Here is a 19280-nt window from a genome sequence, read left to right on the forward strand (position 1 = left end):
ATTTTGCAGATTTGTGCTCAGAAAATTAACCTTTTCTGCGATTTCTAATCTTTCCAACTGCGATGGGGGGAACAGCAGGCAATGTTATATTCGTTTGTTTGCAGATACTGCCCAAGCAACAATGTGAGTTTTATTGTACTCTTATGGCGATTTTCATGACCAATTTTGGTCCCATAAAGCATAGTCTTGGGCTTAAACATCTTTCTAAGACTTAACCTTTCTTTATCGGACTCGAACATTTCAGCTTATATTGGCAACTATGTACCAAACCTTTACCTAGATTTGTTCGATTAAAATATGTAAATTTTCAATTTGAGAGAGAATTTTACAAAAAAAATGTTTTTGGATTCCTTTTGCTTTACTTTTCAACTATTTTTTAACATTTGTAGTGTTTTTTCTAAAATAATTTTACCAAGATAATTGTTTATTTTATAATTAGCTTAGCTTAAGTAGAATGCCCGTAGTTGCACTCTGTAATTAGTCGAACCAGTAAGATTGCATAAAGAACCAATTGAATTAGTGCTTGGGAGTAGCATGACATACTTGTGCAATTTTTACTGATTCAATACTTTGAAAATTGACCAATAACGACGCTGGCCACGACCAGAAGGCTGTACTACATGGGAAAAGGAAAGAATATTAGTCCGATACTTGTTGTTGCTAGGGACCGCAGGTATCACTGCATCTCCACAAGTATCACGGGATAGGATTTATGTTAGTAAGGTACAGATCAGGGTTCATCTTGGTAGATGGTATGATCCAACGAAACAACGCGTCAGCGATTACCTTTCATCTCAACTTTTCGCGATCACCATTGTAAACAAATAGTCGTCTAGAAAACGTGTGCGACGTATTTGGGCCTGAATTCGTTTCGATGATATGAATATTATGCCTTGGATATTTATTTCCGAAAGCAAAACATAAACCAGTCCCGCGCGAATCTACTGTGTGGGCGAATAATATTGCATCCGTCTTGTTAGATGAGGATGAGGTTTCTCGCAAAATCAAGATAAAGATATCGAGTTCTAATTCGTTTACAAACCGTTACATATAAAAATTTGCTGCTCTGCGACTTCAGCCTTTCACCTGAGTCAAATATTATTGTAAATTACAATGCAAACTACTATTCCAAAGTCCAAATTACTGGCTCGAATTTAAAACTGGGTAATTGTCACGGCTCCGAAAAAATTTTGTTGTCAAAGATTTTGCAACGAACGAGACACGAAAGCAAGCGATGCTGATCCCTTGCAATAAAATATTCCGAATTTGAACACCTCAGCACTATTAACGAAAACTGAGAATAAAAATTTGCTTCAATAATCATTAGAATTAAGTTAGGAACATTGACCATTGCGGAACCATTTCAAATTGTTGGCAATTTTCATAAAGACGTAGATAATCACACATTGCTAACTGGTCACAATACCTGACAGCAAAAACCAGGAACAGTGAACCAATAAACCATTTCTTGAAGTAATTGGTCCCTAAGTTGATAAGTATTTCCTCTTACCAACGCAAATATGTAGAGATATAGCGCCCTACACGTTCCCAAGATGATTATTTATTTTATTATGTCTTAAAATTTGGAAATTTTAGACAATATTTAGCATAATAAAAATAATACTTTACATTAAAAATTGTGATTCGATATTACGTACGTTTCGATAGTACGTACGCTAAATGATGCGCGGGTGTACGTCCTATCGAGGTATACCTGTATTTCAATCGCGTTGATGTATTCACCTATGATATCAATATGCACGATAAAATTTAGTGCGTATGTGCTGCAAACCAATGGAGACTATTGAATATTTATTATTTTTTTATGTTTTGCAGCTGGACCTGGATTAATCCAGATGTTTTCCTTAATACCAATGTATATGACGAAAGAACATTCTCGATGTCGCTCTTTCTCTTTCTTGTTACAGTGATTTCACTATGTCGTCCTTTTATACCCAGTCGCACTTTCATACTGCGGTGTTCAGTAAGGTGCAAAAAGCGGGATTTTATAGTTGCTATAAACCAAATCGATCAAGATGAATTGACAGTAAAACTTTAACTTTTCTGCTCACGGATGTATTTTCAAGTTGACAAAACTGGCGGATTGATTTAGCTTTTTACCAGACCAAAAAGCGAAAAGCTTTATTATAGTAAATTATGGCGGAGGCTGTCAAGCTACGGAAGCTTAATCGGTTTTATTTTTGCTTTCAGTAGAACATGATACGACTACTTAATCTCTTATAGAGTCTTAAAAACCTTCTGAATAAGAGTGGGTCACTTGGTCGGAAGGCAGTTTTATAGCGGTCATCAGGAAATTCTGGTGGAGCTCATAGTTTTTACCGGTTTTAACTTTTCGTTTGCACTACAACCACAGACAAACAGACGAGACATTCGCAATAATTCCATCGTCCATTCCAAAATCATTCATTTTTCAAAAAAGGATGTTTCGCAACATGGCCACACCGCACATCGTTCGAGTGAGCCTTCGAGTTTTCAGTATAAAACCATACAAATGTAAAAAGCCTACAGTATAACACCCTTCAAATGCAAGCTACTCCACAACATTTATAACAGAGGGTGCTAGTGTGCAAGCAAAATGTGTAGGACGATGTTTTTTAAAGGATTTTCTTCAATGTGTCTATGTGTCATATCAGTTCGTCAATGATACAACGATATTATCTCCAAAGCGTTCGATAACTGTACTATTCACTGATATTATAATTTTTCGCCTTTTTATTTCTTTTTTCTAACAGAAATCTTGCTAGTAAGTAAGATACAAATTGAAAGACGACATACCCTCTCATTTTAAGTAGCTACTATATAATCCATCGTGCTGTTATAATTATGAAAAAAACCATCTCGTTTATTGCTCACTACAACTCTATCTCTAATAAACTCTCCGACAAACAAGGCCACTCGCTGCAAAAGTAAGTGAAATACGGCGCACAATTCAATCGAGCCGTCTAACTTAACAGCATAAAACTGATGGTGGTCGCCATCAGGTGCTAAAAGCTGTACGGCAATCAGTGCCCAGTTGACAAGCACTTCGCAGCAGCAGCAGCAGCTTTCAATGGCGACGATAATGGGTTACGTTGAAAATGGCCGGTAATCACAGTCCACTCGGCGCGGTCGACGAGGCCGTTGCTAAACCCACCCAAACCTGGTTACCGATGTGACTAAAGATGTGAACGGGTGCGATAAGCCTTACGTGCACACAGTTTCGACAGGTCGGCTCACCACAAAGCCTTCTCACGGAGATGGCTTTTTACGGAGAAAAAAAACCGGTCCTTTACCATCGCGTTCGGCTAGGGGTAGCGCTACGACCTGAAACATCGATAACTAATGTGATTATTATAGGCTTTCAGGGGTCCGTGTGGTATCTTGATACACGGCGGGGAATCAAAACGGTAGGATACTGTTGCACAACTTGCTGCGACCATCGTCGACCGGCTAACTTTTTGCGATAGGGCAATTCATACTGCGGTTAATTATTTTCTTGCCTTTCTAGGCAGCTGCCCCCTGCCGGCTGACAGGCACGGGAAGGTGACAGCTGTAAAATTTATTAGGCGATCACCTTCTGGGCCCCTACGATCGGAGATTACATACACACAAACGCACCGGGTTGAGCTTATAATATCCTATCTGAATGGCCGTAGCCTCGGGTGCCGATAACCTGCAGAGATTGTGCCTAGTTATGCGCGAACGGTTGTGCTCTCGTCGCGGTTTATCAACAAGATCGTTGTCGAACCGCCCGCGTGACCGTAAAGCAAACGACTAGTGTACGATACTACCTAGCTATCTAGCTATCTCTTTCGCGTACACACAAACGATTTAATGGCGTCGAAGCTGTCGTTTTATGCACATTTGTGCACCATCTTTTGCCGGCAGGGGACCACTTGGTCGGGCTGTTTGGCGGTCGTCTCCCAGTCCATTCTACCTCCCCTTTACCAGTGCATTCAATATTTATGGACGGTTTGTTATAAACTAATCTGATTTTATGTATATATTAAACATTATTATGCTTATGAACATTCGACATGGTCCGTGACCGGCTCTCCACTCACAGTCTCCGACGATTGCGAACGGAGGCAAAACGGAACGCTTTCCTGCTCGACTGGATATCGATGCAAATCGGATTGAAATCGTGTACGTTGTGTGTCGGTTGGCTCCGTGCTGCGATGCGATATGCCCACACAGCAATCTCGATTCTGGCAGCTCAAATGCATTCAGTACGATCCTCCTAGCTGGCTGACGAAGGGGATAATAATCTAGCTGCAATCTGTGCTCCCCTCGTCGTCGTCGTCATTCAGCATTACCGTTTGATTACCGTACGATTGAGTGAGTGTGTGTGTGTATGTGTGTGTCTGCGGGATGCAATCGGGCGAACATCAAGCAGAGCAGCGAAATCGAGCTATTATTATTTGTAAATTGGTTTCGTTCAATCCATAAATATTAATTTCATTGAATAATAATGGTTTTGTTGTTCGATTATACACACGTATCGTGCGGTGGTGGCCCCCTCAAACAAAATGCTCACACAGACTGTGTGGGATTTCGAACGGCTGCTGTTGCTGACTGCGTCACTAGGGAGGGAAGACCAATCGTACAATTTCCAAACGGATATCAAGAGGATTTACGAATGTTTGCATCCAACTGGTACACTTCATTGAAATCTCCGAAGCCCCACCGGAAAATGAGAGACCATTTTTGCATATTTCATACACTCGGGGTGCTTTGCTCTTCCGTTGAGGTAGTTTATCAATTGGTACATCCACTCACGTCTACCCCCATCACCCTCCATTGTCACAATCGAACTCCGCAGTGGAATCATCATCGCACCTGAAGTACTGCCGCAACTGCATTAGCCCGAGACTAACAGCAAGAGATATTGAATTAGAGATTGAGCTCCCTGCCGGTGGTGGTGCATCGGCAGGAGCAGCTTGTCGGTGCATTTCACGTAGAAATATGGCGGTTCAACTGCAAAAAGCCGTACTTCGATGAATGTGCTGTGCCATGCACATTGTATATGTGTACAAGGCAAACGTGTTTGCATATCGCTTCGTTGAGGGGACTCCCAAACCATTGCGGGCATAGCGGGACGGAACAAGGAGTACACTGGCGTGTGCATATTTGTTCGACCATTTTAAACAATTTTATGGTGGTTTGTAAATTTAATTTTCATACCACTGCGAGTAAACGAGCAAACAAGATTGAACATTTACATTGCGATATATTAATACCCTCAGGGATGTTGGGAAGCGGGGAGCTGCAAAAGGGGGCACAAATGCCTTAAATCGAGCCCGGAATGCATATCTTGCCTGTGCGGCAGAAAATCGCATTAGTATTTCCGCTGCAAACGGAAGGCAGCAGCCTTTGCTGCAGTTTGTTCTACGGACGGTTGGCGGCATGACAGTGGCAAGCAAATGCCAGCCATATTGGGAAGCGATTACATTATTATTTTGCCATTCGAAGAAATATGTTCACTGTTTGATATTCAAATTAGCGCAAAGGAAAGAGCTGTTTCGTCATTCGCTCTTACGCTTGTTTAGGAGCCATTGCCCACCTATCTGCATAAATATGAATGCCGTTTGGCCGTACGTCGGGGTCGAAGTCGAGAGGCGACACATCGTCGGGCGGGCTACGGTTAGGGCTCGTCGAAGTCTAAGCTAGGGCCACCGCTCCATTGGGTGCACGATTGTAAATGTCACAATCGTCGACAAGTTATTTGCATGGTGTCAGACGCTATTTACACATGTCATCGGTCGATTCATTTTTCATCACAGCTGTGAAATCACTGGGTCACGCTTTTCGCATTCGTTGTTTTGTGGTGTCTTCGGTAATTCTGTTGGTGTTTTTAGTTTATTGTGCTCAATTGGTTTTGCACCTTTTTGTTGTTACCTTGTCAACATTAACTCCGTAATGTGTAAAGAATTTTACATTGACAATTGTTGTTCCTATTTATTGGCAGTATAAATTTTCTGTTAAACAAAATCATCTTGCTAAAAACCGGATACGTTAACGGGAAATTAGCAGTCATTAACTTTTCGTCGGAGAGCCCAATTTCGGAAGCAGTTTCTGGGCCCAAAAGCGGGGTTCTGTTTATAGAAATGTATTCGCTGCATTCTTCTTGCCAATCTGAACATAGCGAATATATTTTCATGAACAAAATTTTTGTTTTAAACAAAAAAAAACTGCTTTTGGAATTTGCAGAATCGATGACGACTAATTTCACCTTAAACGTTTACAAACCATAATAGATTTTCTGTGCATGTGCCTAATCAAATCAAATCGATTGGATTGCTATTCAAACAACCGTAACGAACAGAAAGGCGTTACATGAAATCATTTCCCGCCTACAGGTTCAAGAACTTTTTGCAGTTTGATTTACGACCAGTCGAAGGTGTCAACTAATTGGCGAATGCGCCTTGTAGGACGAAGAAACTGCACTTCACATCCGCTCAAGGCAGGCCGGTAGGTCGGTAGAGCCGCCGAGAATCGGTAATAAACAAATTTAATTATAACCTGTCAGAGTCGGCCGATTGGACGTTCGTGTCGCCAGATTTTTATCTGCCTGTTGATGTTTATATGAAAATTAATCGCACAATTAATCAAATATGCAGATTTATTCGACTGCCTCAGACTGTCCCTCCTCCAAACCGAAATCAGCAAGTGTTTTTTATATGTTCACGCGCGAGAGGACACGAACATTAGCCTACTCATTTACCTTGTAATTATTATAATGAATGGATTATTTCCCATTCGAGCTGAATTGAGTTGCCACTCCTCCTTCCGCAGCGGATCACGCAAGGGCGGAGTGGGGGCACAAATTAATTCAAAATTAATAAATATTGATTACACGATCCATCGAGTACTTGCTCAATAATGCCAATCGGATTAAATGCTCTCGCTCGCCTTGAGCAGGCACCCGCCGTGCCATATCGACACCAGCGCTATCTGTTTGCAAATTGATTGAATCAATTATTTATGGCGCTATCAATCCCGCCCTGTAAAGCGTATGTAAATCCACCATCGCTCGCACAAACTGCTGTTATCAATTATTAAACTGGTTTGTTTTGCGGTTCGCTGTCCGCGTTTCTTTCTTCTTTCAGGGTTCTGATGGAGGGTCAGTTGTATTCGCATCCACGCCCCAGGCGCAACCGGCACAGGTGGTGCCCCCGGCAGTGGGAGCGGCGGCTCCCAGCCCAGCGGTGCCTCGAAAATCGGACTTCCCACCGACCGGGCTGCCACTCAGCAATGGTCCGCTGGCCGGACTGGCCGGCAGTGCTAGTCCGGTTCCGGTTCCGCCAGGAGCGGCCAGTGCAGGACCTGCTCCGCCGGCACCATCTCCAGCGCCCGCAGCGCTTCCACCACCCAGCCTGCCACCGCCTTATCCCTCAACACCGTTGCAGGTAAGTTGACAGGATGGTTTTGCTCTGTTCCTTCGGTCATTAAAATGCTCCAATCACTGCACGATAAAACTGGCGTAAAAATTTTAACGATCCATTCGGTGCGGCCAGTTGTATTTGCTGTATGCAGCGAACAGCGCCTAATTTGCGATGCTTAATTGCCACTTCAGCCGTTTACACTGCTATTCACAGTGACAGGTATACGACTGGCGACTACGAGGTGCTGCCAAGAAACATGATCCGATCCGCGCCACGGGGGCGCGATGATTGCCCCGTTAATGTCTTTTCGAAATGATCGTAAATTCGCCATCTTAATTTGCCCGCCGATTCCACGGATTGCTTCATGTTTTCTTGGAGTTCAAAGCTCGTATGTACCACGAAATCACCAGTGTAGTTCAAAGTTCAAGCACTGTCAAACTGCCGTCGCGTTCTGCTCTGTTGAATGGATCCGGTTAACTAATTGGTATTTGTGGTTCCTTGTGAAAGGAAAAATCTCATGGGCACAGGTTTGTTGCTGCATATTCAGTTGTCAAACGAGTCATAAAATTAAAACGGCGTTTACCGGCTGGGAGAAGTTAGGTTTCGGTCAGATTATAAAAAAAACCTTAACTAATAGCGTTTTTGTTTTTTATCCTGGATTAGTTCCAACTTAAAAAAAAACAAGCAGCCGAGAGTCGGGGTACCTCTTGCCGTGTCATAAATTCCTCTTCATTGTACTCGGCCTGGGCTCCTCGTCGCCAATTCGTTGTGCGTCTTGACGCACGCAAGTCGGCTTCAACCTGGTCAAGCCATCTTGCACGTTGGGCCCTTCTATTCCTGGTACCGGTGGGGTTCTTGAAGATAACGGATTTCACTGCACAGTTGTCCGACATCCTTGCGACGTGGTCGGCCCACCCTAGTCTCCCAACTTTTGCCAAGTGTACGATGGGAATCTCTCCTACTAGTGAATGCTCGTGATTCATACGCCTCCGGCACTCTCCGCATTTCCGTTTGTACTCCGCCAAAAATAGTTGGCAACACTTTTCGTTTCGGTTAGTTCGAACTCAACCACTGAATAAACAAACATTTTCGGGAGAATAAACAAACATTTTCGGGTTGTCAGTGTATTGCTTATAGCGGGGTTGAAACTGTGAAAACCCCAGAGCGAACCCGTCGTCTAAAAAGTGCATCCCAGAGTGAAACTAAGTTCAACTTAAGTGAAAAAACAAACATTTTGATAGTCGTTCGATAGGAACTAGAGCGAACCTAGATTGCACCTAAGCAAAAACAAAAACGGTATAAGATTCTATCATGTTACTCCTGCAGACAATAATTTTGTAACTGTTCTTATCTGTATGTGTGGATATGACTTTTTCAAAATAGTTATTATTAAAAAGCGAAAATTTTTCAATGAATCTGTACTCATCTATCAAACTTGAAATCGAGATATGTCCAATCTAGGTGAAACCTGTAAGCAGGAATCCCGATTTGTTAGTAAGCGATGCCAGGCTTTGGTGTGTAGCCCTTACGGGGTTTTAACTTTTCATAGAGCTTGCGTCTGGTCTGGTCATAAGACCAGAATAATTATTTTTATTCATCCGTTCTCCTACTGGCGCTTTTTCCTTCTCGATATCGTTGTGAACTTATGCCGTGCTCGTCGAATGTTCCCTATTCCTGCCGTCAACCCCAATGAAATACATACAGGTGTGGTGATGTTAGTAAAGTAGTGTTCTTGCAATAAAGCAATGTTATAGTGTTGATAGACGATAGACGAAAATTGACGAATCACGACTAAGCGTGACGTAGATTTATCGATTTGTTTTTGTAATTTAACGTCCATCAGAGTATTTTCAAACCAGTATAGGTGTGCCGATAACGATCTTGATGTCCCATGGTAAAAATCTGTCGTACGTTGCCTCTAGTTGCGCGTAGTAGTTTCCTTTCCGTCGTTGTACTCGGATTTAACTGCGGGCGGCAATGCACGTTGACGACACGGGCTTTTTATCCTCCACAGACACATCCTCTCGTTGATCGTAGTACTACGAAGTTGCATTTCTGGGCTTCAAACAGAACCAGAACGCCATCTGCGAAATTAAGCGATCAGCAGCTCCAAGTACTAAGTTTCCATTCGCCGTCCTTGTTCCGTTATCTAAGTCGATGGCGAATATTCCGATAAATATCATGATCATTTGCGTTTCCTAGTCGTCAATACATCTCTATGTGATCCTGCGAGAAAAGAGAGCACTTTGGACTGTTGGTCTTCAGGAAGCTGTAAAGCTCTCCAACCGTTGACCATTGTTGTTCGTCTTGATGTTCAAACTGTACTGTCCGGCCGTTGCACTATGGGCAAAAACGAGCAAAAACGGACGCAATTAAGATACGGCCTACTGGATGCTAGAATATAGGTGATCTTATGAAAAAATTTCTGGAGAATCGTGTGGTGCCAATCCCTTTCCTGTTTGTCATCGGGAAGTGTCCCATTTTGCTCATTTTCCCCTATTTTTAACATATTTTTCACACTTATTGGACTATACCAAGCTAGACCTCGTGAAACTAAATCTTTAAAACCTGATATTTTTGTGTAAAAAAGTCCGAAAAATCAAATAGGGTTTACCCCATTCAGTTTAGAGTACATTAATTTTATTGGTTGAGTTCCCGTTTGGTATAGTCAAAAAAATTATTATGCTCTAAACTAAATGGGATAAGCCCTATTCGATTCTGTGGACTTATTTACACAAAATTATAAGGTTTTTAAGGTTTGTTTTCTCAAAACTTCGCTTGGTATAGCTCAATAAGTGTATAAAAATGTTAAAAATAGGGGAAAATGAGCAAAATGTGGCACTTCCCGATGGCAAACAGGAAAGCGGTTGGCACCGCGAGATTCTCCGGAAAATTTTACATAAGGTCACCTATATTTTATCAGCCTGCAGCCCGTATCTTAATTGCGTCCGTTTTTCCGCTCGTTTTTGCCCATAGTGCGTTGGTTTGCGCCTGTCGCTATAACCTTGGCCAATAGCAGCCGGGCTTTTGGTCTAAATGCCATAAGTTCATCCCCGAGGGTCCGGAGTATCACTTAACCTTTATTAGCAGAGATACTCCCAACGAAACAAATTTACAGTTAATCAGAAACGGTTGGTACGAGACGTCCCCGTTTCTTCTTCCCCTGTTGATTTTGAAATGCATCTATGTATGAATAACTTATTCACACAAGATTTATTTCTTATAATCGTCTTTGCGGCAATACTTCACAGTTGGCCTGGCCGATTAAACATTTGCAATATATCTTTGATATTTTGCAAATGTTAATACAGACAAGAAAATAATTTTAAATATTTCTATGATTAGAAATCATTAAAATTATTTCCAGGAATCCTCTTTTGTGGCTGTGTTGGTATTAATAAGAATAAGAATAAGAATAAGAATAGTGCGTTGGTTTGCGCCTGTCTACCCTTCTGATCTCATTTCTTCCATGACGATCTTGACGTTCCGACGCTTTCACGCCCTCTTATAACGCTTCTTTCTTGAAATCGGATCTTCGTCCATGCGGACAGACACGTCATTGACGCAGTTTATTCCCTAACAATTAATACGTCAAATATAACTGATCGCCTGTCACTTGGTAATAACAACCAGCTCGTTTTTTTGCCTCACTGTCCTGGCAGTATTGGATCGTGCGGCCGAACACCCTCCTTATCTTCTCTCTTTTCCATAAAGTAACTGCGGAACTATGAAGCCGAAACATATGATTCTGTCCAGTAGGATTCTGTCGCCACCCGAGATATTTAGTTGATCTTGCTTCGTCACCGAAGTCGCTACGAAATATTCCGATACGTATTTTCTTCTAGATGTCTCATAATTAGTTATTTTTACCATGTTCGCTTTGGTTGTAGCTGGCGAGAGAATGTTTTCAGTTCTTCATTCGCGCCTTTGAGTTACAGATGCTTTTTGGGCTATTCCTTCTGACAAACATATGCACTGAGTTTTTACTCTTTTACGCTTATTACTCGTTATTATGAAAATTTGAATGCCACCCGATTAATAAAAAAAGACCCGTACCCCATTAAGAAAAAATATTATGTACTCGTACCCGATCCGAACTCGGCGGATATGGATACGGGTGCGGGTTTCGGGTAAATTTTCCGCTGACCGACCATCTCTGGAGCTCACAAACTCCTACACCTTATCCCGTGTTGCAAACGTTTTGAACAATGTGGCGATGAACCATGGTCTAAGAATCACTACGATCTTCGTTGACAACGACGAACTAAAGGGTGTCCTCAAATCAAATTCCATCGCGGAAAAAACGCTGTAGAAAATTACCCAGTTTACCGATCCTTTCCAAACGTTCAGACAATAAAATAGAACTCATTAGTAAGCCTTTGGTACATTTATTTCATTCAACTTCAATGGCAGAACCTTATGCTCGCATCTTACGCTTACCTTTACTCATAAGACTCTGTACAACATCTGGCTGCAGCTTCTTCTGTACGGAAACCCACTTTTTCTTCATGTCTTCCTCAGATTTAACCTCCTTGAGATGCTTCCGTAGTACCCGCTTCATAATAGCCCAGTATTTTTCGATGGCCCTTAGTTCCGGTGCGTTCATGACCTTGATACGAAAGTGACTCCGTACCAATCTAGAACATCTTTTGAACAGTGGTAAGAAGCTATATCCGGTCAAAAGATCATTACTTCAACAGAGGAAGCAGACGCTTCTGTAGATACTCCTTGAGGTAAATCTGCCCGTTTACAGTCGCGGTAGTCACGAACGGCGCCGTTTGCCACATGAGCAGATCGCTTGCCAAATCATGTATTTCTTGGCAAACTTTGAAAGTTTCTGCTTCCTTACTTCCTCCGGAAAATCAAACTTGTACTGGGCAGTGAAGGACAGTAGTCCCGGAAGCTGCCGGAAGTCCGCCTTGACGTAAGTATCATCATCCATGATGAGACAATGAGGCTTCGTCAGCATCTGGGTGTAGATCCTGATGGATTACCTACGAATGGCCGAAACACAAATGGCTGAATCACGAATGGCCGAAACACAAATGGCCGAATCACGAATGGCCGAATTTCAATAACAGTCACAGGAGGCCGAATCACGAAAGGCCGAATCACGAATGGCCTAATCACTAAAGGCCGAATCACGAATGGCCGAATCACGAAAGGCCGAAATTTTTCGGAATGCCTAAATAACTACTCAATAAAAACCATGAATTGGCAAGTAGTTAACTAATAACTTTAATCAAACAAAAAACAAACTACTACTATTAAACAAACAAAACATGCTTTACGAACGCCTTTGTTTAGCGCTTAATAAAAGCGCAACTGCGTCAACAAAATTGTTGCTGCTCATTTCGTGAGCATTAACACATTTCGAGTAGATTTTTTGGTCTATTTCTCGGCGCGAATTCGGAACATCCCCCTGAAGAATTCTAAGGATTTTCCCCTGTATCGCCTTTTGCTCCACCCGCAGCTCTGTGATGATCCTGGTCATTGAAAGGTGACAGCGATAAAATACAGCGTTAACAATACATTCTAAACTACTTCTACCCAAATTTTCAAGAGAAAATACCCAACTGGTGTTTTTCTACAGCGTTTTTCCGTGATGCAATTTGATGTGGGATACCCTTTAGAAGTGATAGATGAGTTCGGGCGTGTATTTGGTATCGCTGGTGAGCAGAGGTTGGAGAATTCGCAAATTGAACATATAGACCAAGCATCGGCAAGCAACTTTATCATGAGTATTAACCAAAATGATGAATGGTTCAATTCGCCACATCGAATGAGCCGCATATATTCACGCTTCATAGCATCGCTGAATATACGAATATCGTATACAACGCAAAAGTGCGAAATCAAAGCTTCTGTTGCTTCAAAAGCCACTAACACTACTTTAAACTACTTTTTATTTTCCGTCACCGTAACAATTTTGATATTATGTTTCATTGATATTTTTCGGTGAATTCACCGAAAAATATCAATGAAACATAATACTACTTTAAACTATTCTCTATTCACGGTAATACTATTTAGGACTCTTTCTGGCATTCCCGGGTATATTATATCCATTAAATCGACCGCGTTCAAAGTTCAATATTCAATTTTTGAACGAACTTGCGATGTTCATGATGAGCTATACTCGTGATAAACTCAAATGCCGATAAATGCATCATCGGCAACAGAAGCGAATAGTGTATGTTCATGAGAGACGTTCATCGATTCAAATGTTTATTTTTTCGTGAATACTCCAACCACTGCTGGTAAGCAAAACACTACGATCAATAAGGGTACGCTGCGTACGAAGCTGACAATGTTCAAATCTCTTATTAGGACGTCCTTATTCTCTTAACTCTTGTTAGGTAGAAAAAGAAATTGGCGACATTTTCTCGAACAACTTACGATACCGTACGGAGCAGTCTCGCAACAGTTCCATTACAATCAAACCAAATTGATTGTGGTTACAAAACAAATAGTTCGTGGTCTCATTGTCGCCGGCTCGGTCCCGATTCATGAATTCAAAATTACACTCCTCTATAAAGCCGCTGCAGTTGTCATTGCTGCTGCAACAAGCCGTGAGCGCCGCATTTTTGATTAATTTTCCATTTAGCTATGCAATCGCGACTATAATTTATCGGATAAGCGTGGCATCTAAACGCTATCCTGCAACCGATGTCAATTGAAAACAGAGCAATTGTGGTTCGTTCCGTTGTTCCATTCCCGGGAGTCGCTGTTCTCGTCACACACTGTCCGGTAGACCAGCAGCAACAGACGTAGGAAGCGACATCAACTACAGTGACAACACAAATCAATACCCCTTTGCTTGGCCGGTAACCGCCCACGCTGCGGACGGCAGCGCCATATCAACAATTCGATAATGGTTGTCTAATGAAATAATGATAACAGCGACAATTAGCCGTGTCCACGGAACCTCCAATGGAAGGATCCGAGCGGAAGTGTGCTGCCCGACGACAATTCAATTTCGGCCCGACCAAATAAACAAATATTTGCATAATTGCATTGATTTCCTGTCCGAATGCCACCGTCATTGAGTCGCTATCGGCTCGTGCGGGAATGGTATTTCGGGTAAACATCGGTTTTGCATTTACGCGATTTTTTTTATCGCGGTGAGATTATTTTCTGAATTTGCTGCATTGGCGAGGTAAAGTATGCGGGCAAATGAAGAGGGTACGTGTGATAGGCTATTTTAAATTCTATGCATGCATTTATGCATAATGGACTCTCGCTTGTGTATTGAGCAAAAGCAAATAGGCAGGAAATAATTAAAATGGTCAGTATATTTTGCTTGATAGGGTAACAGGGCATCGGTTTTTTTAACTCTTACTGCAGTTTATAATTATTTCTATGCGTTAATTCACTCTGTTGATCGAGTGATTTGCCGATACAAAAACTTACAGAATTAGCGTTCATTCTAAACGAAAAGCAGACTGGCTTTGTTGGAATTCAATTAAGTAATTCATTTGGATAATTTCATTTTTATCAATTCGTGCTAACGAGCATTGAATTATTTACTCTACCAGGACCGGTCCACCGATTTAATACCCGAAGACGCCAAGCGGAACAAACCGGCAAATTCCTCCTAGTATGTTATGTTTCTGTTTACAGAACAATCATCAACCCATCAGTTCTTCGATTGGTTAGGATAGGTAAAATATATGCACTGGCACCCAATACCCGCGAGCGTGCGGTAATAATCACGTTTCGTTCGTTAGACCGAGTTACACGCCGTCTGATTTATGTCTGAATAAATCGGTTTATCCAGTGTGCTTAAACGGCGCCGCTGCCCCTGGGCGACAAGTTTTGTTTCAACCGCACCTAACTAATGGGTAGCACTTAGCATCTTAATGGCCACTAATTCAACGAGCTGCAATGACCAGCACAATTAGCATAAACAAGCCCATCGACAACGTGTGTGTTAGTTTGTTTTTTCTAACTTGCTTTTTTCTATTCCTTTCCGACAAAAACAGGTATCCAATGGTCCGATAGGAGGAACCCACCTGACCCCTATAGGTGGTGGACATCCTACTGCGGTAGCGTCACCTCAGTCGCAGCAAGCCGTGGCATCACCTCAGCAACCACAGCCACCCGCGTCTCCGCAGATGGCCGGTTTGAGCAATAAGCCGCTGTTGCCCACGGCTTCGGCAAAGATACCAGCAGCGAGCGGTGGTGGCGGTCTGCTTGGTGTTCCATCTGCTGCAACAACGGCGACGGCAGCACTGACGGCCATTGGTGGCAAGCAAGGATCACCTCAGTCTCCCCTGCAACAACAGCAGCAACAGACTATTGGATCGGTGCCGTCACCCGCAATGCAACAGCCACCAACTCCTCAGTCTCAACCACCACCGTCGCCTCAACAGCTGCCCCAGCAGCATAACAGTAACAGTAATAGTAGCAGTAGTGGCAACACCAGTGTCAGTGGGAAGCCTTCATCAGTTCCGAGTTTTATCGGAGCTGGTTCCTCATTTGCACCTTCAACGACTGCCTCGGCATCTTTACCAAATGGCCTACCACTAGTGACAGGACCAACAAACCTGTCGAATAGCTTGGGACCGACAAGTGGTGGTCAGCCGTTGCACAGCAATAGTAGCATTAACAGTGCAGCTCCTTCATCACTGCCGCTGAATGTACCGCACACACCACCCGCAGCTACTCCCGCAAGCGGTCAAAGTCCTGCTATTCACCCATCGGTGGAAAGCTCCTTGGCAGCACTGCGAACTCACAGCCCTGTAGTGGCAACCAGTGTTGCTCTTTCGGCGGCCGTTACCCCAACCGGTCTGCTAAATGGATCTCACATGACCCATCCAGGAATGCCGCCGTCGATTATGATGCAGAATGGCATTGGCAGTATACCTGCTCATTATCGCACGGCCTACCCGGGATATACGCCGTTGTATCACTATGGAACCTACGGCAATCCATATCTATCACCATCGGTAGCTCCACCGAATCTATCTCCTCGAATGCATCCCGTAGGTCCACCCGGACTTGGCGGTTTGCCTCCGTCAATGATGGGCCTAGGTTTGATGGACTCACGGTTACAACCGCCAATGTCCGCAGCGAACGGAAGCCCATCGCAAATACGGGGCGATCGGGACGCGTCTCCTATGGGTCAACCTCCAACGAAAACCGTGCGGCCCGTCACTCCCAATACCAACAGCAATGGTAGCAATAGTAATTCATCCTCTGCTCCTCCTTCGGCAGCCGCGGGAGGACCTCCTTCCGGTGCCAGTAGTGGGCCTCATATACCATCTCCACATGGAATCAGTACGGCAGTTCCACCTGGTGCCACGCCTCCTACGCATCCTAGTGGTGGTGCATCGTCGCATCTTTTGCCTCCTCATCATCCTGCAGCCGCAACACAACAACCACCACCGCTCTCTCATCAGCAGCCACCTCCGCATTTAGTAGGACCTTCCTCACATCATCCGCTGGTGGGACCACTCTTACCCGTGCTGCCACCTGGAAGTCACCATTTACCGCCAGCTTCACATCACCCGCCTACCAGCAGTAGCAGTAACAGTAGTAGTAATAGTAATAGCAATAATACCCATCCCCAACATCCGGCGGCTTCCAGCGGCAGCATAGCACGAACGCACTCTCCGCGAGGGCATAGTCCCAATAGAGAAAGAGATAGTTATAGGTGAGTAAATCCTTAATCGACATCAATGTTATACCGGCCGCTAATATCCAACTTTTCTCTTTTCTCGTTCACAGTAGTAACGTAAGTAGTTTATCCCGTTCTACACCTGGTTCGGCGCTACCGTATGGCAGTGGTGGCAGCAGTACAAGCAGTGCTAGTACCGGTGGTCCACCCACGGGCCCATCTCCAACGCTTCCCTATAGCTCGGCTGGTCCACCTGCACTCTCCTCTCCGGCAGCGATGTCCGTTTCGTCGGCCTCGTTATCGATGCCTTCATCTGCCGTTTCTTCTAGTCTTACCTATCCTAAACCTTCGTTAGCTACAACCACCAGCTCCAGCAGTAGCCTGCAACCGGCAGGTCCCAGTGGATGGCATCCATCAATGACAGCCTCTGCAGGAATTCCGCCATCACACTCACCAGCTGGCATGGCGGCTGGTAATTCCAGTGTAAATAATAACAGTTCTTCCTCACAATCGCGACCAACTCCTCCCTCACCTTCTGCCTCGTCTGCTGGACCAACGCCTACTTCGCTCTCTGCCGTACCGCCAACGTCATTCCCGGTGCCACTATTTACGGCACCGCTGCCACCTCCGGTCGTTTCGACGGCTTCAACTCCCTCGCAACCAACGGCACCGTTGCCGTTTTCAGCTGAATCGCTTTTCTCAACGAAGGGTACGTTTTCCGATGAATTTAAAAAAAACTTACCCTTAATAATGAACTTTTTTCTCTATAGTTTCTGACCAGGCAGATATGCTGCGACGCGAGTTAGACAATCGGTTTCTGGATCGAAGTGGGCTGAGTACGGTTCCACAGTCACCATACCTGCGGCAGGAACTGCATCACCATCAGCACCAGCACACACACCTACACCAGCACCAACATCAGCATCAGCACCAGCCAATTCTACCAGCAGCGGCGGCGGCTACACCAACCCTCTTTCCACCTCCACTTTTTAAGGATGTACCGAAAATAGGTGCTGTCGATTCACCATTCTACCGCACTGGACTCGGGATGCCCGCCTATCCTGGCTACGGCCCTGGGATTCTACATCCAGGCCTAAGCGGTCCAACGCAATTCGTTCCCCCAAGCCATTTGCAATCGTTCGTGCCGAAGGTTAGTATCTAATCTGGCTAAACTGGCTAAACAGTTAGCCGTAGGCCTTTTTTTGTTTCTTCAATAAAACTGTTCTAACTTCTACCTAGAATAGTCGTAGACGGTTTATTTTTAATCATCAACGTCGTTTCTATTTACCACCTGTAATCACGCATCATCACGCCAACCATTAGACCGTACGGCCACAATCATAAAGCTTTGTTTTTTCTTGTTTCTTTCTTGTTATGATTTTTGGTATATAACCATTCATCACTACCACTACAAACCCCACCATCATCGTCAACGTTCGATACCGCCACAAACAAACTCAAACAGCAGCAGGCCTCTCCGGTTGATCCGGCTAGAAAGGTAGGTTTTGTTTCATATCTCCATTTGCAAACTTCATCTAGCATCTCGATCGGTTCGTTATACCTCCTTGTTTGCATGCCAACTTACTCAACGCTTTCTGCTTCCTCCTCCAATAACACTGAGTTGCTAATCAAGGTGAAAGTGATACTATGGTTAATTCCCTATGAAACTTCACCAATCTAGCATTCATCGTAATTAATTGAATGTGTGAATGTCGTTTTTCACTTGCAGAAAACTGGCAAATGGAATGCCATGCACGTGCGGATAGCATGGGAAATATACCACCACCAGGCAAAACAGAACCCAGATAAAGCCGCGTCAATGAAGACGGCATCGGATATGCTGCGACCACCGTCGCACATGTACCCACCATCAGCAGCGGCTGCCGCGGCAGCTGCCGGTCTGGTGAGACCACACGATCTGCCTACGCCTGCTTATCCTCCAACTGGGCTACCAGGACGGCCTGGACCTTATGAATCGGCACCATTGCCGCCTAGTTTTATCAGTTCGGCAGCTAGTCATTTGGGTAAATTTCTATTTTTAACAAACCTGCAAATCCTCCTTTAATTATCCATTTTTTTCGTTATCAGGCGTTTCCCCCTTTGGCCGATATGCATCACCATACGGTGCTTCACCCTTCGGTGGACTGTCGCCGTTTTCCCGTGACCTACCACTCGGATCTCAGATGCCCGGATCATTACACGATCCATGGAGAAGGTATGTTTCAGTCCGGGGTTAATCCCGCTTCTGCCCTTGTTAGTTTGACCATACCGTG

General features: G+C 44.0%; 1 protein-coding gene across 8 annotated transcripts in view; it reads left to right on the forward strand.

Annotated features, from left to right (window-relative positions):
• The window catches only part of LOC128732600 (proline-rich protein 36), a 379912-nt gene that overhangs the window by 352819 nt on the left and 7813 nt on the right, over positions 1-19280 (forward strand). For 3 of the 8 annotated variants that reach the window (XM_053825879.1, XM_053825881.1, XM_053825885.1), the window contains 7 exons: positions 7110-7409; positions 15371-17043; positions 17118-17716; positions 17778-18157; positions 18473-18505; positions 18737-19031; positions 19096-19222. In XM_053825879.1, the coding sequence (XP_053681854.1) occupies positions 7110-7409; positions 15371-17043; positions 17118-17716; positions 17778-18157; positions 18473-18505; positions 18737-19031; positions 19096-19222 (3407 nt within the window). The remainder of the gene's footprint in view (positions 1-7109; positions 7410-15370; positions 17044-17117; positions 17717-17777; positions 18158-18472; positions 18506-18736; positions 19032-19095; positions 19223-19280) is intronic. The other 5 variants (XM_053825880.1, XM_053825886.1, XM_053825882.1 and 2 more) reach the window with 3 other exon arrangements.

The sequence above is a fragment of the Sabethes cyaneus genome, chromosome 1, assembly GCF_943734655.1.
Source record: "Sabethes cyaneus chromosome 1, idSabCyanKW18_F2, whole genome shotgun sequence".
Lineage (NCBI taxonomy): Eukaryota > Metazoa > Arthropoda > Insecta > Diptera > Culicidae > Sabethes > Sabethes cyaneus.